This window comes from Micromys minutus, assembly GCF_963924665.1.
Source record: "Micromys minutus genome assembly, chromosome: 8".
Classification (NCBI taxonomy): domain Eukaryota; kingdom Metazoa; phylum Chordata; class Mammalia; order Rodentia; family Muridae; genus Micromys; species Micromys minutus.
In genome coordinates, this window is record NC_137977.1 from 12,467,270 (window position 1) to 12,494,879 (window position 27,610).

Here is a 27,610-nt window from a genome sequence, read left to right on the forward strand (position 1 = left end):
GTTCCAACTGGAACGAGAACTGCAGAGGGTCCTGCTGTTTCCATGGGCCAGCGCTCTCAGCTTCAGAGTCTCGGAACAGACAAGGAACACGAACCCTCGCCTTGCACAGCTGGTCTGTGTGTGCTCTCAGCTTCAGAGTCTCAGAACAGACAAGGAACACGAACCCTCGCCTTGCACAGCTGGTCTGTGTGTGCTCTCAGTTTCAGAGTCTCGGAACAGACAAGGAACACGAACCCTCGCCTTGCACAGCTGGTCTGTATGTGGCTCAGCTTCAGAGTCTCAGAACAGACAAGGAACACGAACCCTCGCCTTGCACAGCTGGTCTGTGTGTGGCTCTCTGGAGCAGAGGTCAGTTAGCTAAGAAAATGCCTTTCCCTTTCCAGCAGGCTCTCTAACAATTCATTCTGTTACCCATAACCCTTTGCACTAGGGGAAAGAAATGATGGTTTCACAGTCTGACAACAGTAGGAGGTGGGGTATTGCTCACTTGTTCTGATTCTATTTAGAAAGTGGCTAATAATACTTTGAACACTCCTCCATCTTTAGGCACTGTTTCTCTTTTTGTTTGTTTGGTTCAAAGTTAGGGACAGCTGGGGTTGGCGGGTGGCTCGGTGGGTAAAGTGCATACCATACAAGCCAGAGGGCCTGAGATGGGATCCCCAGCAACCATGTAAGAAGCCAGGTGTGGTGATGCTCACCTGTAGTCTCAGTACTAGCAGGGCAGAGAAGCAGACCCCTGGAGTTCTGTGGCCAGCTGGCCTTGCTGAATCTAAGAGTTCCGGGTTTAGTTAGAAAACCTCTCTCAAAAAATATGGTGAATGACTTTGGAAGCCACCCAAAGTGACCTCCTGGCCCCCACATGTATATGCACACACCTGTGTGCATACCTGTATGCTCAGATGCACTCATCTACCTTCCCCTCCAAAGTTAGAGAAAGCTGGGGTCCAACTATGAATCATGGTTTTTTAAAACATCCTTTGAAATCAAGAACTCAGAAACTGAGTAAGGCTATACAATTAAGCAATATGTAAGTAAACTTGCTGGTATATTTTAATCTAGATTATTACATAAAAGAACAATTATTTTTATTTTTTTCTGTTGTGAAAAAATACTCTGACAAAACCTCAACTTAATGGAGGAAGGTTTGATTTTGGCCAACTGCCAGAGGGACAGTCTCATGGAGGCCTGGGGGACATGGTAAGAGACAGGGACGGTTTGGTGACAGAAGCTAGAGGCTGGGTGTCACACTGTGTCACACTGCATCTGCACTCAGGACACAGGGAGCAAACAGGAAGTGGGTTAGAATACAAAACATCAGCGTTTACCTCGAGTACCCCACTCCCTTCATCATCATCCCAATGCCATCATCAGCCATTCAAACACATTACCATGTGTTCAAACACGGCTGTATAGGGGACATTTCCTATTGAGGACACAACTACTAGACACTGTAAGTTTTGGTGTCTGCACACGTGTACGTAAACATGCACACGCATATGCGTATGGAGCCCTGTGTTAGTCTCTGACTAGACTTTGGTTTGGGCTAGGCTAGTGGCCAGCAAACCCCAGTAATCTTGCTGTTTCTGGCCCTTGCACTTGTGGGGTGACCCAAGAGTACACTGCCATGCCTGCCTCTTTATGTGGGTGCTGGGACTGTGAACCCCTCCCACTGAGCTTACAGTAAGGGCTCCTAACCACAGACTCATCTCTCCAGTCCTCGGACACCTCAACTTCACAGAAATGAAGGAAAATAGTTACCAGGGTGGGTAGAAGGAGATGGAGACATTTTGTATTGAGACAGGGTCTGACTGTGTGACCTGGCTAGCCTTGTGTTTACAGGGATCCACCTGCCTCTGCCTCCCAAGTGCTGAGATTACTGGGTGAAGTTTTTAATGGGTCTAGTTTATCTTGCAAGATAAACAAGTTCTGAAGACAATGTGAACAGACTCAGCACTCCCTGGCTGCATGCTTAACCGCGGCTAAGAAGGTAAGAAGAAAGAACAGAGCCTGACACTGAGTTGACACTTTTATTTTTTAAGAAAGCAACATCTAGACAGTGCTACAGACAACCCTAATGTAGCTACAGTGTCATACATCAAAGGACAGTTGTTCACAATGACATTTTAAAGAACTGAGAAAGAGAGAGAGTTAAGTGCTTTCTGAATCCAAGAAGTCAAAATATTTTCAAAACAGGTCTTAACGTCCTCTCATGGATCAAGGTTTTAATGCTTGCCATTTGGAAGCCTAGAACTGGAACCTTCCCCCTCCTACAGTCTTCAAGTGTAACTTACATTGGTGAAAACCAAGTCTTTTGGTGACACACACTAGTTACTCATCTGGCCCAGCCCCAAATACAGATAAAAAAATCCTCACTTCTCAGCCAAGCGACACATTGCTTGGATTAATATATTTAGACTTCTCTATTATACAAATGTACAACCAGATGAAGTTATCAAAAGTGCTCACTTGTTTTATAGGAACATTAACAACCTGACAGATGTTCACGAATGTACTCTGAACTAAACATGCTCTTTAAAACACATCTAGAATTTCCCCTCTCTACATTATAACCAATCTTGTGATTTTTTTGAAGCAATATACACCTCCTCAGTCGTCCTGTCCTATTTCCTGGCTACACTCTGTGACCTGTTGGTGTCTCGGGCTTTATGGCCATTCTTTCTCTCTATGAGCAGGGGCCTAACTCCAGCAGGGAACTAATGCTAAAGCTGTACAAAAGAGCATTAAAGACACTTTCTCTAAAATATACAGAACATGGCATGCCAAAACATACAGTAATATTGGTGGATCGCACATAAAATTTACATTTCCAAAACAGAATAACTTAAATATTAAGACGTACCTTTATATTACCCAATGGAACTTGACTTTATAAGCATAACAAATGGCAAATTTGATAGAAAAATTGCAAAAACCACTAGTTTTAAATGCTGTGTATCACAGCATATGAACACACTTCTACCGTCTACTCGAACCACAAACAGCAACACTTCTTTAAGCTGCTCTAGGGTTTAGAACCTAATTAGAAATTTATACGAAACACAATTTTATGCTCAAATATGGAAATGAGTAACATAATTCCAAAACCCAGAAGTACCCCAGCGTTCTGCAGGAAGAAGTATCCCCAGCGGCTGCATCCGTGGTCGCTAGCATCATTGTGCAGCATCTCAGGCACCTGAAAGAGGCAGAAGCAACCGTTAGCTTTTAGAACAGCCAGACTAAAGAACCTGAAGGACAGCGTGGGGCTGGGTACAGTGCGGGTCAGTGTCCTACACCTGACTGACTACACGAATAGCGGCTGACTAGGGCAATGACAACTGCGGTTCCAAGCAGGTAAACATTCACCCACTGTCTACCACTGTTCAGTGAAAGATGATGCTGGCCTCCTTGCTTCAGGTACTGCAGGCAGGTCTACGGTTCACTTCTGATGTAGAGGTGGCTCTCACACCGCACAGAACGCAAACATAGAAAGACTGCTTTAGAAGCATTGGGTGGACAAGGGAATTCTGTCAATAAGGGCATTTTAAGTAAAACCTGTTGACAATATGTGGCCTGTGCTGGGCTTACTGTGAGTTTATGGACAATCCAGGGCTTGATTCTACAAGGGAGGAGTTTTCATGTGCTTCCTGGTAATCCTTGGGTAGGCAAAAGGTGTATAAATGGTTATCAATGAAAGACAATGAGCTCAGAGGGCGCCTACAATCTCAACCATCATCCTTCTGGCTCCACAATCCCCAAAACTCATCACTGGAACGAGCACCATTTTTGCAATAACTTTTTAAATAAAAAATATTAATTTTATTCATATTTATTTGTGTGAATGTGGGTTTGTATTTGTACACTGACTACAGAGCCAAGAAGAGGGCTCAGATTCCTGGAGATGGAGCTACATGGGGTTGAGTCATAGGATGTGGTGCTGGAACTACACCTGGGCTCTGGAAGAGTAGTATGTGCTCTTAACAGCCTAGACATTTCCCCAGACCCTGCGATGACTTCTTACCACACACTTCTGTTTTATTTAGTCAATGCCCTCTGATGTCTTGGAAACTTACCATGTCAACCAGAGCGACATACATGAACAAGCCGGCAGTAAGTGCAAATATCCACATAGAAACATTTTCTGCGTAATGCCCAATGAATATCCCTGTTGCCATTCCAAGATAGGCCAGCATAGCTGACAGGGCATTATAGAGCACAGCCTGTTTGACGGTCATACCAGCCTTTAGCAAAACAGCAAAGTCACCTTTAACAAAAACAATCAAACAAACAAAAAAAGTTAAAGTCATTGAAGATAATTTTGACACATATCTACAAGATTTTCCAGATATTAAAAAAAAAAGTTTGACCTTTTCCCAGGGGAATAAAAAGAAAGAAAATATTCTGGGCTAGAACAGCATTAGCAGGTCCAACAGTTTTACAAACATAATGATTATTTCCTGCAGCATTGTCTGAAGGCTTCTGTTAGTGATGGTGAGTGAGTGCATGTGTGCCCGGCTGTGTTCCTGCACTGTCTGGGGGTTGACCCTGCAGCTACAGGCAGGAGCAGTAGCAGTTTGGCTACCCCAGTCACACGGTAAGCTACATGAAAGGCAATCTCAGAAACACTAAGACAAACAAGAAAACACCTGGCAGTAGAGGGAGGGGTGCTGTGGACTCGCAGGAACGGTCAGCAGCCCACAGAGGCAATCGCTAAGAGCCACTGGGTATGGAGATGGAAATGGCTAAGGGCCTCACGGGCCAGGAAGTACTGAGAACTGAGAACAAAGGGAGACAGGAGCTTACATAGCTTGTGCCAGGCAGGCGGGAGGCCCTCTGAATGGTGGGATGTGTGCCAAGAAACTAAAGTAAAAACTGCCTGCTTATGAATGAACGTGTGCCCATGAGAAGAAACATGAACTGGGATCCAAATGATGAAGGAAGGTTTCAAATTGTAGTAAAATGAGAAGTGTCAGTCACCAGCTCCTTCAGCTCCAAGACTTCCTGCTGTCCTTTTCCACTTTACCCTCCGAGGCAGTCCCTTCCTGAACCCTCAGCCAGCCTGGCAGTCAGCAAGCTCCAGTGACCCTCCTGTCTCCACCCTCCAAATCACAGGGGTCCCGGGAATAGAGTGCTGGGATCTGAACTCAGGTCCTCAGGTGGGCACAGTGCTCTTACCCATCCATTCCTGTCCTTTAGGTGGTACTGGGCACTAAATCTAGGTCGTCATACAGTCTAGGCTAGTGCCCTACCTTGGAGCTACTACCACACAAGCTAGAGCCTTTGCTAACTTCCTGATGTAATTTAAGAGATATTCCTGCATATGCTGTAGTTCTGGTTTATTTGGGTTTTGGGAGTTGGGGGTTGGAAAACAGGGTCTTACTTAGCCCAGGCTGGTCTCAAACTATGTATATGAGGATGACCTTGAACTCCTGATTCTTCTGCCTTTACCTCCCAAGTGATGGGATGACAGTCAAGTACACGTGCTTGTAGGACCCCAGTGTGCCAGCACAGAAAGGAAGGATAAGGAGGGCACTGGCTGTGAAGAAGTGTCTGCAGCACGGTTCACTCCCCGAGCCAAGGCTGCTCCCACACGTCTCTTACCTAGTTCATGAGGCAGTTCATGACAGAACACAGCGACAGAGGTGCTTAGCCCACTGGACAAACCCTCAGTGAAAGCAGCACCTGTGTAAATGAAGTCAGCAAAGGCTAGTCAGGTTCTGAAAGCTTGTCAGTACACAAAAACAGTGACATTACATTGTGCACAAGCACCATCTTTCTAGCTCAACCTCTACCTTCTTACTTAAAGAAACAAATTGGGCATGGTGGCCCACACATTTAATTATCATGTCCAGGAGGAAGAGGATGGAGGATCTGTGAGTTCTAGGCCAGCATGGTCTACATAGGGACCTCCAAGTAGGCCAGAGCTACATAGAGAGACCCTGTACCAAAAAATAAATAAGAACAGAAAATTATTTTACTTGTATGTGAGCACGGCACTTGTGCTCTCCTTTCCCTTTGTGGATCTAGGAACTGAGCTCAGGCAGGCAGGTTTGGTGGCAAGTGCTTTTACACCCTGAGCCGTCTCACTGGCCTCAACCCTATCTTGTATGAGGAATCTCAGAGCACATCTCAATAGGCCTAGATGCCCCCGGGAAGCACAGGCATATGCAACAGGGAAGGAAAGGTTCTGTTGTCTAGCAATGAGCCCGCATCTACAAACCTGAGAAGGGACTGCTACCATATAAAACCATGAGCTGAAAATATAAACTAGATTAAAAGAAAGCCCTCTGCAGTCAGAAGTACATAAGCATTTTCACTGGCCTCGGAGGACTTCACAATTATCAGACTTGTGGATGAGCAGTTCCTTTCCACAGGAAACTCAAGACAGATCCCTTTCCATTTAAAAAGCTAAGTCCTTCCACTGACCATGGGGACATTCCTTCCATCAGCCTAAGCAGACTCCAGACGGCTAAGGCCTGGCTGAAACGCCTCTGCTGCCTACTTTCCAGTACTTTCATATGTACGCAGGCATTCATGTATGCCAGGTAAGAACAACCACTCATGTTTAAGCCATGATCTCAAGAACTCACGGATGAAGAACAACTTTCGTGTGTTTGATGCAAGGGCTCACACCCAGGGCTTCTGCACACTGGTAAGCGCTCTAGCACTGAGGTAGAGCCCAGCTTAAGCACAGCTTAGACAATAGGTAGGGCACAATCTGAGACTGATTTGCAGCCCACATTTACTAAGCACTTCATTATCACAAAGTAGACAAAAAGACGTATTTTGATAATTTTGGAAGTCAACATCCTCATGCAAACCAATCTATTTTTTTTTGTTAAATTTGAGAGGACATTTAATGTCCTATTTCCAGGGTAACCAGCAAGGACCAGCTATGTGGCGGCATACCAATCGCAAGGCCGTCACTGAAATTGTGTAGCCCATCGCCCATGATCACCATCCAGGCCAACGTGGCAATGCCAGCATCCTTCAGCTCCTCCCGAGAGTAGCGCTGGCTGTGGCTGTGAGGGTGGTGGTTCTGGTGGTGGTGGTGGTGCAGAATGTGATGGTAGTCGTGATGGTGGTGAATGAGGTCGTCAGACTGGCCCAGTGTATCATGGAAGTGTGAATGACACTTGTTCTTGCAGCCCCTGGGCACATATTCATTGTAGACTTCTTGTGGGTGTGCATGGGCTATCATGACCTCTTCCTCTTCCAACATCGTTGGCTGCTGGGAATCAAAGGGGGAGGGCTCTTGGGAGTCTGCTCGTAGATAGCTTTCAGGTCCTAGGGATAAATACAGAGAACACACTGAGACCACATGAACATTCGCTGGGGCTCCTGAACACAGTTCAGATGTTCCCACTGATGGCAACCATCTCGGGGCCTGGTAGCTCTCAGCCCTGCAGAATTTAGCAGCAGAGTACCGTTGAGGAGGAATGCCCACAGGCTCTAGTGAGCTCTGCAGATGTAAACTATAGTGTTTTCAGGATGGGTTCAAGTGCATAACTGTAGCACTAGAGAGGTCGAGGGAGGGTCACCTGAGCTCAGAGCTCCAAGATTAGTTCAGGCAACACAGTGAGATTCTATACTTTTTAATTATACTTATTATTTGGTGTGTGCAGGTTTGGCACATGGTCACAGAATGTGTGTGGAGGTCAGAAGACAATTGTTTGGGGCCATCTTCCCTTCCATGGAGTGGGGCACCGACTGGCTCAGGCACCAGGCTTGACACCCAAGCACCTTGTGCACAGCCATCTCACTGGCCCTATATCCTTAGTCCCTCTCTTTTTATCCAGTTGTTTTATTAATGACTCGTTAAAATGATTTATTAATTTATCTTATGTGTACTATTGTTTAGCCTGCATGTTTGTCTGTGTGAGGGTGTCAGATGTCAGATCCCCTGGAACTGGAGTTGTAGACAGTTGTAAGCTGTCATGTGGTTGCTGGGAATTGAACCTGGATCCTTAACCACTGATCCAGCCAGTGCTCTTAACCTCTGAGCTACTTTTTAAATTATAGGAAACATTTTCAGAATTGTAATGCATGTTGGTTTAAAAATCATTAGAATATGACTGTTCTCAAAACACTAAGAAGCTAGTGGTTTTTCCACTTATTTATTCACTTTCTCTGAAGTTTTGGTCCGACAGTAAAAGCACTTTTACAAACTGGACCCCCCCCCCCAAAAAAAAAAACAACTTCTACCGTAACTATCCACACAGCCCATCTGGAAACTCAGCCCATGTCAGATAAGCTAGTCTTTATTCCTCTTCTTGTCAGTGAGTCAGACTTGTGACTGTTATAAAGTAAAAACTGAGAGATGATTTAAAAGTTGGGAATATTAAAAATTTCAGTCTCAACAAAGCCGCTCAACAGTGCGCCACAGACATGGGGTAGGCACAGCTTTTGGTGGGCAACAAGATCCTCTTCCCAGCTACGAGGGGCAGAAGGACCAGGTGGGAGTGGCCCAGACTTGGGAATACAGGGTCCATCCAGTGCCATCAAAACCAGGCCCAGAGCTTTTACTTCAGTTTTCTGAGAGAGGGTGTGTACAGCTTAGGCTAGCCTTTGGACTGTTATGTAGCAGGGGATGTCTTTGAACTCCTGATACCGGTTATCACTTCTTAAATGCTGTCATTACAGCCTTGCATAAAGCCTGCTTTTATGTGGTGCTGAGAACAGAACCCATGCTAGGCAAGAACTACCAACTGAACTTTGAATCAAAGAATTTGAAATATCAATCTTCCATAACTGCCTTTCTCATTATACCTTAAGATCTTCTACCTCCTTGTATTTGAAAAGATGAGTCTTTATTCTCATTTTAAAAAGTCATGCTGGGCTGTGGTGGTACATGCCTTTAATCCCAGCACTTGGGAGGCAGAGGCAGGTGGATCATTGTTGAGTTGGAGGCCAGCCTGTTCTACAGAGCAAGTTCCAGGACAGTGAAGGCTACACAGAGAAACTTTGTCATAGAAAACAAAAAACAACAAACAAAAAAGTGTAGCCCTATCAGCTGCCTTCATATTCATTAAATGACTAAATTGAAGGAAAACAGTAACAGCAAAATAATCTGAATTACTTTATCATCATCACTAAGAAACATTTATTGGCTGGGCATGTGGCTCCTGCCCTCAGTCCACATGTATTATCTGTTTGGACAAAGAAAAGGAGACTGGAACAGTAAGGCCTGCACACTGTTACCAGTTTTCTGGAGGGCATCCCTGACCTGCTTGTCCTGTCCTTACAAATGCCACTGAAGACCATTCAGAATGCTGAAGAAGGACCAGTTACAGAAAAAAGAGTCAACGTGTTTTATTTGCTCTTTAGATAAAAGCATGTCTTAGTCAGGATCTGTATTCCTGCACAAAACATCATGTAAGTTGGGGAGGAAAGGGTTTATTCAGCTTACATTTCCACATTGCTGTTTATCACTAAAGGAAATCAGGACTGGAGCTCAACACAGAGCAGAAACTTGGGAGGCAGGAGCTGATGCAGAGGCCATGGAGGGGTGTTGCTTATTGGATTGCTTTCCCTGGCTTGCTCAACATGCTTTCTTATAGAACCCAGGACTACTAGCCCAGGGATGGCACCACCCACAATGGGCCCTCCTTCCCTTCATCACTGAGAAAATGCCTTGCAGCTGGATCTCATGAAGGCATTTCCTCAAGGGAGGCTCCTTTCTCTCTGGTAACTCCAGCTTGTGTCAAGTTGACACAAAACCAGCCCTTACACAGTATACTGAAAAGTGCAGGGGAAACTTACTGACAGGCAGCAGGTTTTCACCCTTAGTCAGTAACTATCTGTTGTGCTCCTATGCTGTGCTAAATATTCTGGGTTATTTATTTGTTTCATAGTTTTGCTATGTAGCCCATGCCTCACACTCCCAGTCCTCCTGTGTGGAGATAGATCATAATGCTGGGATTAGAGGCCTGCCACCCCAGGCCTGGCTGTACCATCTGTTCTCTGGGGATATTGGGACACATTAGAAAACAGTTAACTCTAGTGATAGAGTATGAATTTGAGAAAAACCCTAAAACTATATTTAAAACTGTGGAAAACAAAGAAACACAAGTCTTTTTGTTAGCTAAGAGGAAGTTTGCTTGTCTGTGCGTAACAAGGGTACTTCCTTCCAGAAGATTCATGACCCATTAAGATTTCCCCAGAACGCATCGTGATGCAAAGCAGCACTCACCGTGGCCTCACATGCCCTCACTTCAGAAGGAAGTGAAAGCACAGTGTCACTAGGTTTGCGCCAAGTTCCTGGAGACATAGCTCCTGAACCAACACCACAGCTTTAAGCTGAGACCTTCACGACTGAGCACGGAGCGGGTGGATAACTGACAGTCCCTCACAGCAGGAGGCATTGGAGTATGTTGCCCTCTCACCTGAGATGCCAGCCAGTGGTGTAACTCTGCCCTAACTGCATCTAGCTTTAGGATCTGGAGCTGGAGGAATAAATGGAGGGTGGAAGGTGAACTGAAGGGAGACTCCATCTATGCAGCTATGGGGAGATTACCGTTCACACTGGCTGATACTTGTGGGCTGTATGGCTGCCTATTAGAAGTTCACTGATTCTCCAAGTTAGGCTCTGGTGAAGTCAATACTTGAGTTTGTCATTGATGCCAGGTCCTGGGCGGGTTGGGAGAGCAAGCATTTGTTTCTATTCCCCCAGGGAAAGAATTCATAAAACAGAAAACCACACAGGAACCCTCCAGCAGTGATTTCTTGTGGCAGTTCCTCATGACTCAATGAGAGGTGTGGAGGGAGGCCTTCGAAACACTGACCCATATTCCTTGGCTACATCCAACACCTGCTCACATGAATTCAGTTCTGGATTTTGTAGCAAATAAACAGTGTCACACGGACCAAGTGTCTTAGGAGACTGTCCTGCCTGGAGCCTTGTACAGGAGAACCCGCACCCGAATACCCGGGATCTCTGCTGCATGTGCCCTCCACCCCTCCTCTCCAAAGTTCACAGTGCCTTCTCTACCTCATGCTCATTCCCTGGGCACCAGTCATCCTGTGGATCCCAAGCCTGCGGAGAATTGCCTACTAGAGCAAGCCACGTCTTAACCCTGCCTCTCAGGTGGCTCCCAGCACCCAATACAGACCCTCGTCTGAGCATTCTAGGGACAATGTTTTAAAGCCATGAGATTCTTTAGAAAACAAGCAAATGAAGATGCTATGGTCCCATCTCTCCCAAATGGTCCCAGATGCCATGTCCCAGCATCATCAAGTCCTGGAGGACTTACGTTCACCTGGATCCACCTTCTCTTCGTTTGCAGAAAGCTGAGATTCGTATTTGGACAGCTGCTTCTTGCTCTCCACATCCTCATCATTTTCAGGTTTCTTTTGATTCTGAAACAGCCAGCAAAAACATTTTGAAACAGCTGATTTGCTTCTGTGGACAGCTTTCGATACAGCTGGACCCGTGGCTCAGGTCTAGAGCACTTGCCTAATGGAGATGGGACCTTGGGTCCCAATCCTGAGCATCACAACCAGTCAAAAACCAGGTAAGCAAAAGACACAGAAAAGGCAACCTGGATTGAAATAAAAGGCATCCAAGGATGGGGTCACTATCTGTTTAACCCAGGATGGACTTCTGGCAAAGAGTAACCACAGTTACTCTCCCTCTGTAGCCTCGCTCCAGCTACTGCAGTATGGATTCATGTGTCAGGGTTAGAAACACACATCTTGGGGCACATGAGGCCTGGGAATGTTGCAGATCCTGGGATGATCCATCCGTACGCTAAATCCCACAAACTCCACCTGTTATGTATGCACTGTGGGCCAGTTACAGACATTTCCTTCATGCATGCTTACCTCTGGCCACTTCTTGGACATTGAGACCCACATTTTTCATACATTTTTGTTATACACCTAAAGTATCCCTAGTAAAACATCAATAACATTTTAACAAACAGATTTAGTTTTCAAAAAAGATTTATTTATTTATTATATGTAAGTACACTGTAGCTGTCTTCGGACACACCAGAAGAGGGCGTCGGATCCCATTACAGATGATTATGAGCCACCATGTGGTCGTTGGGATTTGAACTCAGGATCTCTGGAAGAGTAGTCAGTGCTCTAACCACTGAGCCATCTCTCCAGTCCTAGTTTTCATTTGTGTGCCCAGAGAGGCCAGGTAAAGGCACTGGAACTGCCTGACACGGATTTGGAGACCTAAACCCCAGTTCTCTGTGGGAGCAACAGGTGCTCTTACCACTGAGCCATCTCTCTCTCCTGTTTTACTTTGAAGTATTTATTATTTAGCCTTGAAATTATCAGTTTAAAAAAAAACTTTGATCCTTAAAAAAAAAACTTAATCTTTTTAGAAAGCCATCTTCCTTTCTTGTACATTTTTGTGTGGTGATGGGGATAGAACCCAGGTCTTCGTGCATATTAGGCAAGCAGTCTACCATTGAGCATTCCATCAGAATTTTTCTCCTTTTGTTCTTCCCTTCCCGCCCCGCCCCACCCAGGGTTTGAGATGTCAGTAGCTAAGGCTGCATGGCTCTCTGTCTTGTCTATTACACCCTCTCTGTGTCCTGGGGTTGGGTGTGAGCCTCAGGAACTATTACTGAGCTTTGTGAGCACTCTGAGGGCTAGGGTCCCTATGCGAGTCTGAGCAACGTTTATGTTGCAGAGGTCTCACAGAACAAACAAGCCTGCATCATCTACTTATGTGGAAGATAATACTTTAATTATAGAAGTCATCACAAATTGTATTATTTGCATTACATTTATCTGCATGAGAAAGACACCCCTTGTCACTACTGCTGCTACCGTGTAGCTGTTACCAGAGGCCTACGCTTCACTACAGATAAGGATTATACAATTCTTTGCTTGTAATCATTGATACATTGTATGAAAGGAAACCACAGGGAATTATTAGGGTATATAACAACAGGGCCTGAAGAAGTTTCAGGATGGGTTCTTTAAAAATGCAGCAGCTAAACCAAAATGTAAGGGTGAGCAGGACATTGGAGTGAAGAACAGAGAGGCGGGGATCTAGGTAGTTTAAGTGTGAGAGAGAGCCCTCAAACAGCGAAGATCCACCTCTCTTCTGGAGCTAAAAGAAACTCACGATACCCCAAGAGGCCTGCCTGCCCCTTGTCCCCCCCAGGGTGGCTGGGTCAGAAGAGTGGAATCTGCAGCTGACGAAGCCAAGTAACACAGAGCATGCTGGGAGTGGTCTCTGTCTAGAAAGCAATGGGAAGTCACTGGAGGACTCTGAGCAGAGCTGTAGAGCCCTGCCTGCTCTGTGAAATGCAGCAAGGGGAAGAATGGAAATCATGTGAACAGGCTGGGTAAGGAGTGACTTTTCTACTCAGAGAGGGATAACTAGGCCTGGATGACAACAGCAGCAAAAACGGTTGGGTGGAGAGGGGACAGAGATTGTGGACACAGTTAATACAGTCTGGCTGGATCTAGAGAGGGATGTGGGTGTCACAATGATTCTCTGGTTCCCAGTGAGAGCTGTAGCTTCCACTGGTTGGAACGATATGTGACGTCCAACTGCTGTAAGACTTCTAAGTACACAGTGGAGCATGAGCAGAAACCCCAACTGAAATTCAGACTCTACACTAACAACTAAATGCCCTCCTATGATAAGGGCTAGCGAGTTTCTGGCACTCATAATGCATACTAAACTCTATTTATTTTACTTCATTTATCTTTATGAGGGAGAAAAGAAATTAAGACATAACACTAAGACCTGAACGCTCTTCAAAAATAAACCCAATATTGAAACCTAACATGGGAACAGAATAGCTAATGTTTCTAAACTTGGTGAAGCCTATCTGGAATAGTTCTGCTGCTTCAGGGTGTTTCATTTTTCTCTGTTCCATAAGTATTTATCATCATCTGCTATGTGCCAAACACAAGATGGACAGAGGGAACTGCACAGGGCAGACACCCTGGATCTTCAATGCTTATGTTGCATTCTACTGGATGCCTTAAAATAGATACTCAGTCTCCCTGTCACGATTCACAGCAGTATAAAGATCACATTACTGTTGCACTTAAAGATGCTGGCACAACACATGGTTCATCATTTACTAGTGAACTATAGTTAGAAAATAAGCTGCTATATTTTACATAACAGCCTTACTTAGTAATAGGGTGCCAAGCTAAAGGATGGTTAGGTAAAATATAGGTAAAGATTGAAAACTAGGGCTGATGAGATAGCACAGTGGGAAAGACACTTTCTGCTAAGCTTGTTGACCTGAGTTCTAACCCTGGGACCCTGGGTGTATGGCTACTGCACACTGCCCTCTTTCCTGTGTGTCCTGGCTTTCACATGCCCTCCCCCACATAAACATACTTTAAAAATTGAAACTAATTGAAATAAAGATATTAACAAATTAGGGTGTTTGGGGGAAAAAAAAGCCTCACAACCAGGCAGTAGTGGCTAACACATTTATTCCCAGCACTCAGGAGGCAGAAGCAGGCAAATCTCTGAGTTCAAGGCCAGCCTGGTCTACAGAGAGAGTAAACAGTCAGGGACCACACAAAGAAATTCTGTCTCAAAAAAATAAACAAGTAAATAAACAAATAAGTAGAGTAAAAATTAACCAAAGCCATACAAACCAAATTCCAAGTATTCCCTAAATAAAAAAAAGAACAGATTTTAAAATATTCTTATTTTTACTTTTTCTAATGATGTGTCTCTGTGTAGGTATGTGTACATGAGTGAGTGCAGGTGCCTGCAGACACCAAAAGAGGGTGTAAGATTTCCTGGGGCTGTAGTTACAAGTGACTTGAAGCTGGCCTGCATGGACGCTAGAAAACAAACATGGGGCCCTAAGACAGTATATTCTCTTAATATGCTCTCTGGCATATTATTTGTAAAGCTAAGAATAATTCCAAAGGATAGACATGTATATATGGACATGTCTTGGAACCGCCACATGGAACAAAGACTCTGGACATAAAAGTGAAATGGCTGAGCTGGAGAGTTGGCTCAGGGGTTAAAAGCATTTGTTACCCTTGCAGAGAACCTGGGTTCCATTCTCAGCATCTATATGGTAGCTCACAGCAACCTGTAACTCTAGACATGGGAAATCTCATGCCTTCTTCTGATTTCCACTGGCACCAAGCACACACATGGTACATATACATACATGTAGGCAAAGCATTCACACACATAAAATAATAAAATAAATTAAGTATTTTAAAAATGAAAAAAAAAAAAAAGCTAGAAGCTATTCTTTGTGTTGCCCTTTGAGACCCACAGAGCCCAGGCTGGCTTCAAACTTGTTATGCAGATGATGACGCTAAGATCTTAATCTTTCTGCCTGTGTCTTCCAGGTGCTAAGGTCATAGGCATGTGACATCATGCCCAGCTCAGGAACACGTTATTTTTATTTACTTCCCTCTCATCATTAAACAGAGGGTTCACATTTGCAGTGTATAATTTTTTTAGATCTGTTTTTTGAAACTAGAGTCTCCCTATATTGTCCAGACTGCCATGAAATTCATTATGTGGTTCATCATGGCCTTAAACTCTTGATACTTTCTCCTCCAAGGCCCACGCCTGGGGCTTGCGGGTGTTTAGCACAGGACAGTGCTCTGAGTGTAAACTCCGAAGGCTGAACATTCCCGGGTGTGCTTGTTTCCCACCGTGAGCCTGATGCTCAGGCAGAGCCAGCTACACTCAATTCTCAGACTTTCCGTGCCAGCTATGCTGGTTGTATAATTGCACAACTTAATTACAGGTTGTTCAAACTCAAAATGATGGTGAGAATAGTTACTTCTGTGGGCACAGAAGCTGAATGCCTTTAAAAGATATGAAGGCAAGTTCCGACAAAAAAAAAAAAAAGGCTAATTTATGTAAGGTGTCCATGCAATATTTTCAAAATCTAGCATCTATACTCAGAAAGCTCTATAAGTATGCATCCTCTTGTTCAATTTTAGAGAAACCAAAAGAATACACAAATGTAGACGAGCTACCGCCTAGCCATAAAGAAAATTGATACTGAATCATCCCACCCCAATTCTGAATCAGGCAATGAGCATTTATCTGGCCTCAACTTAAGCTGTTTTTGAGACAGGTCTCACATAGCCCATCTGCTCTTCAGCTGACTATGGCAGCCGAGGCTGGCCTGAAGCACTGGTATTACAGTCAAGCCCCCATGTTGCTTGCACTGTTTCCAAAGCTCTCTGTCAGTCTTCGGACAGAGCTGCTTACATCAGGTTAGAGGGACACCACCCAAACCTGGAAGGTATTATTTATTTATCAGAAAGGGCCTCACTTGGCCTCGGACTATTTTATAGTACAGTTTGCAAAGGATACGTTTGTAAGTCGTGTATCCTTTGAAACACAGCAGAACCACAGCTATAGAACAATTAATTTAAAACCAATGACATTTATTAATCACAGCTCCAACACATACTGATGATGTATCCACAGCATTTGTGCTAATACCAGTGTGTGTGCATGTATACACAAGAGTTACAAGGAATAAAGCAGATTGGAAATGTCATGGTTGAGGCTTGGGTGGTGATGTGTGCCTGTGAGCCTAGTGCTAGGGAGATGGAGCTACGAGGATCTCAGGGGTTTCCTAGCTACGTGCTGGCAAGCTCCAGGTTAAGCATACACTTGTCTCAAATAATAAGTGAAGTGTGATTGAGGAAGACACTGATGTTAACCTCTGGTCTCTATTCAAACGCATGTGCGCAACAGGCAGGCAGGCAGGGAGGGAGAGAGGCAGGGAGGGAGGCAGGGAGGCAGGGAGGGAGAGAGGCAGGGGGGCAGGCAGGCAGGCAGGCAGGGAGGGAGAGAGGCAGGGGGGCAGGCAGGCAGGCAGGCAGGGAGGGAGAGAGGCAGGGAGGAAGAGAGGCAGGGAGGGAGGCAGGCCGGCAGGGAGGGAGGCAGGGAGAGAGGCAGGGAGGGAAAGAGGCAGGGAGAGAGGCTGGGAGGGAGGGAGAGAGGCAGGCAGGCAGGCAGGCAGGCAGGCAGGCAGGCAGGCAGGCAGGCAGGGAGAGAGGCAGGGAGGGAGGCAGGCAGGGAGGGAGGGAGGCTTCTCCTTCAGGGTTATCAAGATGCAGAAGTTCTACTTGAATACCTCTGGGGTCCAAAGCACCTTAAAGGTACTCAATGCCTCCCACAGAGATTACAGTCTGGGAAGGCTACCTAACGACAGAGTGCAACTCTAAGTAAGTGCCTGATACATAGCAGGTCCTCAGTTACTGTGTAGTCTTACCTTCTTTTTCTTATCTTTAAATTGCTTGATCAGCGTGAGTACGTGTTCCACAAGAAACATGAAATATAAGCCCCCTAGAGCCGTCAGACCTTTCCACGTGGAGTCGAAATAGGAGCTTTCTTCTATGTTCTGAGCTGACAGGTGGCTGAACAGGGGGCCTCTTTTCATTTCCATTGCTGGTTCTTCATGGCTATGACTGTGGTGATGACTTGCATGAGACTAAAGGGAAATGATACACAGCTTTTAATTCGCTGGTTTCTTATGTCAGACTATGACAAAATTCAGATATCAGTATATAACATAATTCAGATGTCAGCATATAACATAATTCAGAAGTAAGCTATTAGTGGAATACTTTAGTATCAAGGAGGCATTGAAAAAATAAAGAGAACAATTCACTAGCAACCCAGAGCTTACTGAATACTATCTGCTATGTACTTAACAGGGTGGGGCTGTTTGGCGTAAGGGCAGATACACGCCAAATTGAACACCATAACTTAGAAACAGAATATTCTCAACGTCTGCCAAGTTACCATGGCCACATAAACAGAGACTTAACATGCACAGTATCTATGACTTACAGGTCCCACTTGAAAGGCTCATATTAGGCTGATCAGATCAGCCTGTGAGAGGCTCAGTCAGTAAACGGGGGTGGGGGTATGCAGGTCTTTGAGAACCTGTGCACTACATCTGCAGCCTGCAGCAGTACCTAGCCGATGCTACTTGACAGGAAACTAGTCAGGTGTGCAGCATCTCACAAAGACATGGGGCATGGGGTACCCGCTCCGTACAGGCCACTGCCTGCAGATGGTATGCCTAAACACCTGTCATTTGGTAGTCAGGGAGACTGCCACTCAGAATAGTTTTCATTTTGAATCCAACATGAGATTGCCAGTGCTCTAGAAAGGAATAGCTTCCCCTTTCTACCAAACTGAAAAACCTGTAGGTTTTCTTTTCTTTGTATTGTGTATTGAAGCCAGGGCTTTATTCATTCCCAGCAAGTGCTCTATCAATAAGCCACATCCTCCACCCTCTAAGAGAAGTGGAAAAGGGGGCCTCCAAACACTTCCTGCAGGGGATTTATCAAGCCTGTTTACTGAAACAAGTCATCAGGTCATGAAGGATGAATTTCTAACCACACGGATTCAGCTTTGAAGAAAACCTCTGTTTCTTGGTACATGAAGAGGCACACACACTGTCAGTCTATGACAACCACAGTTAAACAAGCAGTTCCCACTGCGGCAGCTATCAGAGTCCTTCAGACCCAAGCAGGACTTCTCTCCCTTAGCGAGTTCAAAAAGCTTACTCTAACTTGGTAGAGTCTACAACGGACACAAGCAACAAAGCAAAACAGAAAGGCAGAAGTCCCCCATGTGTACCACCGTCCTACAGGCGATCAGATACACTATAAAACCAACTTTTCAGAGTTTCTAACCTCTGATGACTGCCAACGGCAGGAGTCTGAGTGCAAAGCCAGCTCTCATACTTTCAACGGGAAACAATAAATCACAGCAGGGATGGGCCAGCCTTGGAACTTACGTGTGGGAGAAGATGTAACAGAGCGTCGCCACTCAGAGTGCCGACGGCCAGTGCCACGAGGAAGCTCAGCAGGAACTTGAAGAACACTCGGTTCATAAGTGGCACCAAGATGACCCCCAGCAGAGACAGGAAACTGATGATGGAAATGGCTATGAAGCCACCAAGCCAGGCTGGCAAACCAATCAGAGCAGAGGAAAGTCATGTAACTTATAAACTGAGAGGCTTCCCACGATGGCTTTAAACATGTAAGCAACACAGCTGAACCCAGGGCAGTTAGGACCATGGCACCCTCACCGAATCCTGTTGCAGGTCCAGACGGAGAACCTCGCACACAAAGAAGATCAGGGGTAATCCTAGTCTACATAGGGTCTATGTACAGCAGGCTGGCCTGGAACTCACAGAGATCCACCTGTCTCTCTGCTTCCAGAGGGCTGGGATTAAAGGTGTGTGTTTCCATTAAAGGCCTGGCTATAGTAGAAAAATCTTCAAATGGTGGTTAAAGGAAGAGAAAAACTTATAAGGATGAACTCAGGATCCAATGAGTGCTTTCATCCTAGAACAGCTAAGCTATGAAACAGGAAAGGGAAAAAAACTAGAACTCACTAATTTCCTTATAAACTATTTCTAAAACATCTTTCTTCCTTACTATAGTGTTCTTCCTCCCCACTCTGTTTCCCTTCTTTACTCTGAGACGGTCCTCTCACTCTCTCATTCCTGTGTGTGTGTGTGTGTGTGTGTGTGTGTGTGTGTGTGTGTACAGAGAGAGACAGAGAGACAGATAGACGGACAGACAAAGCCAGTTTTGAACTCACAATCTACCTTCCTCAGCTTCCCCAAGGCTGAGATTTCAGATGTTAACATACAAGGCTTTATTTACTTAAAAACGTATTTGTTTTCTCTTATACATATGTGTGTATGCTTGAGTGTATGTCTGGGCACCACATGCATGCAGAAGCTCTCAGAGATCAAAGAGAGCATTGGATTCCCAGGAACTGGAGCTACAGATGGTTGTGAGGCACCAGGTAGGTGCTAGGAACTGAACCAGGTACTTTGCAAGAGCAGTCAGTGCTCTTGACTTCTGAGCCATCTCTTCAGTGCAAACCCTCCCCGCCCCCATCCCAGGCCTATTTAAAGAGGTAAACAACTTTTAAAATATATTAAATATTCATAACCACTAAGATGTTATATCTAGAGCTATACCGAAAACAGTCTCAAATATAAAAAGTACAAGCGTATCTACTAGAAATGGTTCTTAGGTAGTAGAGGCAATTGTACCTATTTGTAAAGAATAGGTCTTTGGAGGGATTTCCGCCTTCTTCTCACTTGCTGTATGAATCAGACAAGACCGACCATCAATCTGATTGATGATGGCTGGACAGAGATAGTTAAACTCCGTTGCATTCAGCAGAGCCTGGACGCTCATGCCATGGGATGTCAGCAGCTTTGTTGCATTGAAGCACTGACGGAAACAAGAAGGAAAAAAAGTCACAGACAGAAATTCCCAGTGGAAGACTCTAAAATGTAGTCTGACTCATCACCCCTACTCTTTAGTTTGTTGATAAAATTAATGCCAGTTAAAATCAGCTCTGCTTTCAGCACTTTGGAATTTGCTTCTAATAGCCCAAAGAAGATACGATGTCACAATGATGGTATGTCATTCTCCAAGGGAGACAACCTCCTGTGGAACAAGCTTGGGGATAAGTGGAGATTCACAAGCCTGTTAACTCATTGTATAAAGTTATTAAGGAAATGAGCTTTAATTTTGAAATGGGGTTCATTAGAGATTGAGAAATAGGTTTTGGGACTAATGCTCTCTCTGAGTTGGCCTAAACAAGCCCAAGGCATGTTTTGCTCCCCCTGCTATGACAGTGCTTGCAAAAACTCAGCTCTGTTCTGTCTACGTGCCTGGCCGAATGATTCCCTGCAAAGAGAGATTACTAAATTATACAGATGACTCTTGAAGAGGGCAATGCTGGTTAATGAAACAAACCTGCCCCAGCAGGCAGATGCGTCCAACAGTTTAATTGGACGGCAAGCTTAGTTTGAAGAGAAGCTCCTCTATGCAATTTAGCATTCTTCCTCCCCACCCCAAAAGCTCACCTGGTTAAAAAGTATCTATTTCTCATCTACAAACACATTTCAGATTCTCACAATTCTTCACCAACACAACTCAAAACAACTTCATTGCCAGTGTTGCCAGGGCGATGGCCACTCCTACAATAACTCCAAACTCCATGGTCATATATGGTGTAGCTACATTCTGATCATCGGAGACTAACAACTGATACTTTGGCTGTTGTTGTTGCCTGATATTGACCAGCTGAAGTGATTTATGTAGTGCTGCAAAGTCTAGTTTAGGAAATTCACACGTTCTGGGACCCTAACTACCTGACAGTCTTGGTCCAACTTGCTCCAAGTTCAATCACTTCACAAGTCACTGTTGGCTGTTTCTGCCACAGAGGGACATGAAACTGCTCTTCTTTTCAGCACCTCAACTGTGCTTGTCACTAAAACTTCTTCACTTCTTCAGATCCCCCACTGGTTATTTATTCGTATTATTCATCCATTACTATAAAGACTTTCTCTACAACTAACCTTGGCATCTTTCTAGTGATGATAAACCCTGTATTAGGAAAACTCAGCAGGCAGCACTATTCTCCTGCAGAGCTAGTCCTCAAGGATGTTTACAATCCAGTACTATTCTGAGCTGCTCTTCAAGTATGTTTACAACACAGTCTGCACACTGTGAGCCAATGCCTTGCTGAGAAGGAAGAAAAGCTCCCCTTTTTAAAACAACTGTTTTATTTTTATTTCCCACTCACCCCTGGGAGGGGACAAACAGGCGCATTAAATACTGCACAGCGTTTATCTTACCTCCTGAATATTGTCATTTGTGTTTCTGGAATACATAAAGCTCTTTCTGGGCTCACTCACAGACTCGTTGCTTTTCCTCCTAGCTAGCCGGCTCAGCCGGCCCACTCGGTTCTTCTCTGTGATGCTGGGTGGGGTAGAAGGGTTTATATCTTTGGTGCGTCTCCCAGGTTTTGGAGTCTCTATTGTCTCTAGAAAGCGAGTTCCTTCAGAGACGGCGTTATAAACTGCTGAGGTCACTTCACTAGAGCTTGCATGCTCCTTGACGTTCTTCCTACCATTCGAATGCTCTCCTGGGCGAGATCCTTTCCCTGGGCTGGTTCTAGGATTTTTACCTGAATTATCAGAGTCAAGGTCTGGACAAAAGGCTTTCCGATTGCTCTTACCACGGTGGGAATGGTGTTCATGGTCAGAGTGGTGCTCGTGGTCAGGGTGGTGCTCGTGGTCAGGGTGGTGCTCATGGTCAGGGTGGTGCTCGTGGTCATGGTGTATATGGACTTTTTTAATCTTATCTATGCCTATGTTCTGAAGTAATTTTCTGAAGCCTTCCACTGACAAGGAATCATTCTCTCCATAGTGGTAGAAAAGCTGCTGCAGATGACGTCGCTGCATGGTAACTGCCAAGTCAACATTAATGCCAGATTCCCAATGTGAATTAATTTTCTCAGTGGTCTGAGAGAAAGCAGCTGTTGATTGTAGTTCATGAAGGGGGTTTGTAACCCAAAGGGCAAAGGTCAAGATCATGATTACAGATAAGTTTGTGGCCATTGCACCTTCCTAGAAAAGACACAGGGGAAATTCTTTACCATACTTCTAAAACAATTTAAGAAACGTCATGCTCAAGACTGATGCCTACTTACACCATCACCATCTCCACAGCACTCTTAGTTCTGACTAGGACAGTATGAGGTACTGTGGAGACATGGGAACTACAGGCTTGGGGGTCTCCTGAAACAGATGCAGGGGAGTTCATGTGCAAAGATACAAGTCATTAACCCTGCAAAAGCTACAGAAGGAGGAAGAGAACCATGTGCTCCCAGCCACACCTTCAGCTTCTTCCTGAGAACCACAGGCCAAAGCCACTTCCGCCAACGCCACCACTTTACCAAGAGGAAAAAGTAGAAACAACAGTCTCAACTGACAATCTGAATTTTTAATCATGTTCCTTATTACCTACATAATTTTACTAAGTTTGTTGTTGTTGTGTGGATCAGGTCATTTCCTACCCATCTTCAACAGACTGGAATGAACACACACACACACACACACACACACACACACACACACACACACACACACACACGAGAACTCCAAACCCCATTAAGCACTCAATCAGACCTGATTTCATGGCAGTTTATCCAGATTTCCCAATTCTTCCAAATGATCATATAATAGTTCTTTGAACAAGGAAATTAAGCTTCTGGACAACACACAGCGTTGTCCTTCGGCTGCTACATATTAGCTAGAGAATGTGTTCTCAGATAATGCCTGAAACTCAAGGCCTGACCTCCTTTTCAAGTGGAACTTGAAAAGCAGAATTCAGTTCAGCGGAAGTGGTCTAGTCTAGTCTAGTTTAGTCAGATTTTTGGATGGATGTTCAACACATGTCTCTAGTAAAAGATACCAAGGGATTTTGAACCCTACAGGAGCACTGGGAAACAGACCACCATATTCCAAGCTGCTCCTTGGCACATTTTCACATTCATAACCTCATCTGAAAGGCCAGTAATATCTATTTGCAAGGATGAACACAGAGTGGATGTGCTTGTTAAACTCCTCTGTTGCCCAAGTGCTGATTATCATACTAGGTGCACACACAACCATGTAGGACCAGAATCCTGACAACAATCTTTGGGGCCTCACATTTTGAGAATTCATGTGATAGACAAAAAGATTCATGAAGAAATCATTCCCAGGGGGAGAAGAAAGTCACCAGATGGGTGGGGCAGATCTGGCCTGGAGCCAGGGTAAGATGCTGAGAGCCGGAGACCCCGAATCTCCTCACAGGCCAAGTCTCTGTGAGTGAAAGAAACAAACAAGCCACATGAAGAGGCCTTGAAAAGGGGGATAGTGGAGAAAAACGGAAAAGCGCACAGAGCTTGCTTATGAGGACTCCCGTAATGAAACACGTTAGTAAGCTTCCTTGAGGGTGAAAAGTTAAAAACCATCGCAGAAAGTTCTTTGTTTGGGGCTCCCAAACCTATATGCTTCCCCCCCCCCCCCCAGTTGGGAAGGGCCGCTATCCAGGGCGAGTGGGGCGTGAGGCGGGGCCCTCGCAGCATCCCTTCTCGTCGCCCGGCTTGGTCCCAGCACCCTCGTCTATGTGGATCCAGGCCTGCGGGGCTCCGTCCTGCCGCCTCGCTGCGGTCTTGCGGAACTCACCTCTCCTGGTGTCCCGCCGCCCGGCCCCGCGCGCAGGTTCGGTTCCCCGCGGGCGGTCCGAGGGGAGCTGGGAACCCGTGCGGCCCCGGTCTCCGAGAAGCCTTTACGAGGCGTGGAGCAGCGGCAGAATCATGAGCCGGGCCACCCCTCGGCCGCGGGTTGCCGCGCCTCCTCCGAGCAGGACAATCGGTAATTACCGCCGCCTCCCGCTGCTAGCACCGTGGCGCACGCGCAGTGCAGCTCCGGAGCCCGGTCTGCCAAGACCGATCCGCTTTTCCGCGTGTTCTCAGACACCACGGGCTCGCCTCGATGGAGGGGTGGGCGCGGGTCCTTTCCGCGCGCCCTTCCGCTCCACGCCAGGACCGCGGCCCCGTCCAGTCCGCTGTGGGCAGCCAGGCCCGATGGAACCGTCCGGGACCACGAGCTCCTTCGAGAGCGCCCTGCATACAGCGGTCAGGCCTGGCTCACGCGCGGAGAAGCGGTCAGAGAGATGCGCGAGGCAGGCAAAGGCTATGGGAGAGAACCACGCCAGCAGACGGGGGCGTGGCCGGGAGGCGTGGCCTGCGGAGGGGGCGTCTTAGCCCCGCCCCGGCCCCTTCGAAATACGGACCGGCTGGCGAATGCGGGAGTAACCGCGGCTGGCTAGAGTAGTTCCGCTCTGAGGCGGAAGTGCGCGGGAGTGTCTCGGCCAGTGACCACCTGGCATCATGGTTTCTTCTGTGCTGGAAGTGTCTCATGTGTTTTGCTGCCCGAACCGAGTTCGAGGAGCTTTGAGTTGGAATTCCGGGCACGGAGGGCTCCTGGCCTTCGGCACATCCTGCTCCATTGTTCTCTATGACCCTCAGGTACGAGGGATTAGGTGAACTCCGAGCCTCTAGAGTGAGCGCGCTACGGGCCTAGCTTGCAGGCCGAGTGTGGGGGACCAGTACATTCCAGGGGTCGAGGAGGACAGAGCCTCCTGAGCGACCTGGGTTCTGCTTTCTCAGAGAGAGAGCGTCAACTTAGGGTGACCTCCTTCTCAATACCCTTACAAGAATTGAAATTTAGACGTGGGTTAAAGCGTTTGAATTCCTTATTTCTCCCGCAATGTAAGTTAACGAACTGAACATTGAATTGCAAAGGTATGTTACTGATATTTTAGGTACATGAATGCAGCTTTTAAGGAACTATGGGGAAATTTAAGGATGGGAGTCTTAGCCCTGGCTATAACGCAGGACTTAACCCATTTTTTTTTTTTTCTTTTCGAACGTCAGATTATTGTTTGGCAGTTTTCCTATTCAGTTTCTTAAGTGAGTAATGCAGAGTACCGGAGTTGAACCCTCTTCCCCGGTTACTTTAGGATGGTGCAGTTGGTGTTGCGTGGGTCCTTGTGTCTGTTGAAACGCTGAAAACTACAATGTAGTGCAGATGCCTGTCTGTTTCTCACAGTTCTGCATTGTTAAAATGTGATTTAAAGTGCCATTTTCTTCAACTTTGCAGATGCAACGTTCTATATGAAAGAAATATTTCCTCTTACTATTAGCATGCTGGTCTTACTTCTTATCAATTTGATATATATATCAATACCAAATATATATATATATATATTTGATTGGCAAGAAGAAGCACATTAAACCAAAGGTAAACTTTACATTGACCTTCAGCCAATGGTTAACTAAGCTGGTAGAAGCCCATCTTTGGCAGAAGTCAGTGGATTCAGTGAATTTGTTCCCAAATAGCTGCCATCATTTTTTATCATATGTTTTTAGTGTTTCACTTTGTAGCCCAGGTTGCCTTGCCTTTGGATCCGCTGTTAGTGGAGGTTACCCTCAAACTCACCATTCTCTTGCATTAGCCTCCCAGATGCTGAGACTACAGACCTGAGCCACCGTGTCCACCTCTGTCATATTTTGTAATGATAACCTGATAGTCATGTTAGAGGGTTTTAAACATATATTTTAACCTATTATAGAAACCCCATCCCAAAATGCTTTGTTAAGCATTTTCTGGTTGGGTATTTAATTAAAAGAGTAGGAACACTTGAAATGTGGGGCTGGAGAGATGGCTTTTAATGGGTAAAGTGCTTGCTGAGCAAACATGACCTCAATTCAGATTCCTCAGCACCTGAGTAAAAGCCAGGCATGTCTGGATCTAACTCCAGAGCTCACTGGCTACCCATCTAACCAAAACACATCCCAAGTTCAGAAAATAAGGTGGAGAATTGGTTGAGAAAGACATTGTGATGTCAGCCTATGGCACATGGGGCATGCGCACACATGTACACAAATGCATGTACAGGTGTGTGCATGAGCACGTACAAAATGCTGCAACACAGATTTGAGGATGATGTTTATTCAGCATTTTTGAGAGCTCCCCTCACCCAAGCTTTCTGTAGGCGTGGTGATGCTGCAATGATAATGCATAATGACTTCTCAGTCTAGTGGGAGAGACAACGAAATCCATCAAAGTGCTTTCCACCCTCAGAGGGCTCATTCGTTAAATACATTAATTTATGCATGTTTACCTGTTTTGTTTTGTTTTCTCTAGCCATGAGAAATTCTCTTTGGTATACAAGCTGACATCAAGTCAGTACTGTTGATAACAAGGGCTATAAAGAAGTGAGCAAATCTTAGCTGTGGGTGAAATAAGGCTGCCCAAGGGTGGCTGAGGATCTGCTCTGGGTATGTGTTTGTAGAACTCACAGATTATAACTATGATATTTGTGGCCTCATGACCTTGTGTCACTGGTCACTAAGGCTCAAGAACCTACCACTTGACTAGCCACAATTTTGTATACATTTACTGCAGATTTTTCCTTTTCTTTCTTTAACCCATTAATCTGGGCTGGAGAGATGGCTCACTGGTTATGAGCACTGGCTGCTCTTTCAGAGGATCTGGGTTGGGGTCCCAGCACCCATATGGCAGCTCACAGTGTCTATAATTCTGATTTGAGGGGCTCCAACACCCTTATACAGACATACATGCAGGCAAAACACCAATGTACTTGAAATAAAAATAAATGAATTAAGTCTTCAAATTATTGCATTCTGATAGTATTTTGCTAGTATTTTGTTAAGGACTATGACCCACAAAGAAGGGACTTGGTGAGTCAAGACAGGCTTGTTGACAAGGTGGGTTGGGTGAGCAGAACTATGAAGATCCAGGGAACTCAGCTCTTCAGTTATTAATAGGATTCTGGGAGTGATGGAAAGGCAGGAGAGCTCTCTAGTGAATGGGTGACAAGCTACAGTTAGAGGTGTGCGGCTTGAAACACAACTCTAATGATGGAATTCTGCTGTTTTTATTTCTAATTTTGTACTAATTTTTTTCTCTCTAAAGAAAAAGGCAGTTATTACCAATCTGAATGGTCACACCGCTCGAGTCAACTGCCTGGAGTGGATACGTACAGAGGACGGCTGTAAGTATTAAGCTGAGGAGGTTGATTTCAAATGCTTTTTGATAAAGTATGGTTAGTAGTTTTTCTTTCATTGTTTTTCATAATTTAGCATTTTCTTCACTGATGTTGGAAAAAAATTTAAAGGCCTACCCAGTGAAATGGCTGACTAGTGTTTTTTCTTGACCTCAGGTGAAACATGAATATACCCTGTACCATGGCTTTTGATTTAAAAACCTGT

The 27,610-nt window shown here is 45.4% G+C and overlaps 2 protein-coding genes across 2 annotated transcripts in view; one reads left to right on the plus strand and one right to left on the minus strand.

Annotated features, from left to right (window-relative positions):
* Positions 1 to 2,013: 2,013 nt before the first annotated feature.
* SLC39A6 (solute carrier family 39 member 6) lies at positions 2,014 to 24,276 on the minus strand. The gene is made up of 10 exons (XM_080920152.1): positions 23,997 to 24,276; positions 21,618 to 22,391; positions 20,019 to 20,202; positions 18,744 to 18,913; positions 17,205 to 17,423; positions 11,250 to 11,355; positions 6,907 to 7,284; positions 5,599 to 5,679; positions 4,071 to 4,261; positions 2,014 to 3,193 (listed from the first exon to the last, which is right to left on the minus strand). The coding sequence occupies exons 2-10, from the start codon at positions 22,380 to 22,382 to the stop codon at positions 3,041 to 3,043; spliced, it is 2,247 nt and encodes a 748-aa protein (XP_080776278.1). The 5' UTR covers positions 22,383 to 22,391; positions 23,997 to 24,276; the 3' UTR covers positions 2,014 to 3,040.
* A 411-nt stretch (positions 24,277 to 24,687) lies between these two features.
* ELP2 (elongator acetyltransferase complex subunit 2) overlaps positions 24,688 to 27,610 on the plus strand; it is a 33,591-nt gene continuing 30,668 nt past the window's right edge. Inside the window, exons 1-2 of the mRNA XM_080919741.1 lie at positions 24,688 to 24,841; positions 27,315 to 27,393. Coding sequence (XP_080775867.1) covers positions 24,704 to 24,841; positions 27,315 to 27,393 — 217 coding nt within the window. The 5' untranslated portion in view covers positions 24,688 to 24,703. The remainder of the gene's footprint in view (positions 24,842 to 27,314; positions 27,394 to 27,610) is intronic.

Coding starts and splice junctions, on each gene's coding strand:
- SLC39A6 (XM_080920152.1), bottom strand. CDS start 22,382: ATGGCCACAAACTTATCTGTAATCATGATCTTGACCTTTGCCCTTTGG. Junction 20,203..21,617: donor CAAATGACAATATTCAGGAG/GTAAGATAAACG, acceptor TGTTTCCGTCAG/TGCTTCAATGCAACAAAGCT. Junction 17,424..18,743: donor TGTTACATCTTCTCCCACAC/GTAAGTTCCAAG, acceptor ATTTCCCTTTAG/TCTCATGCAAGTCATCACCA.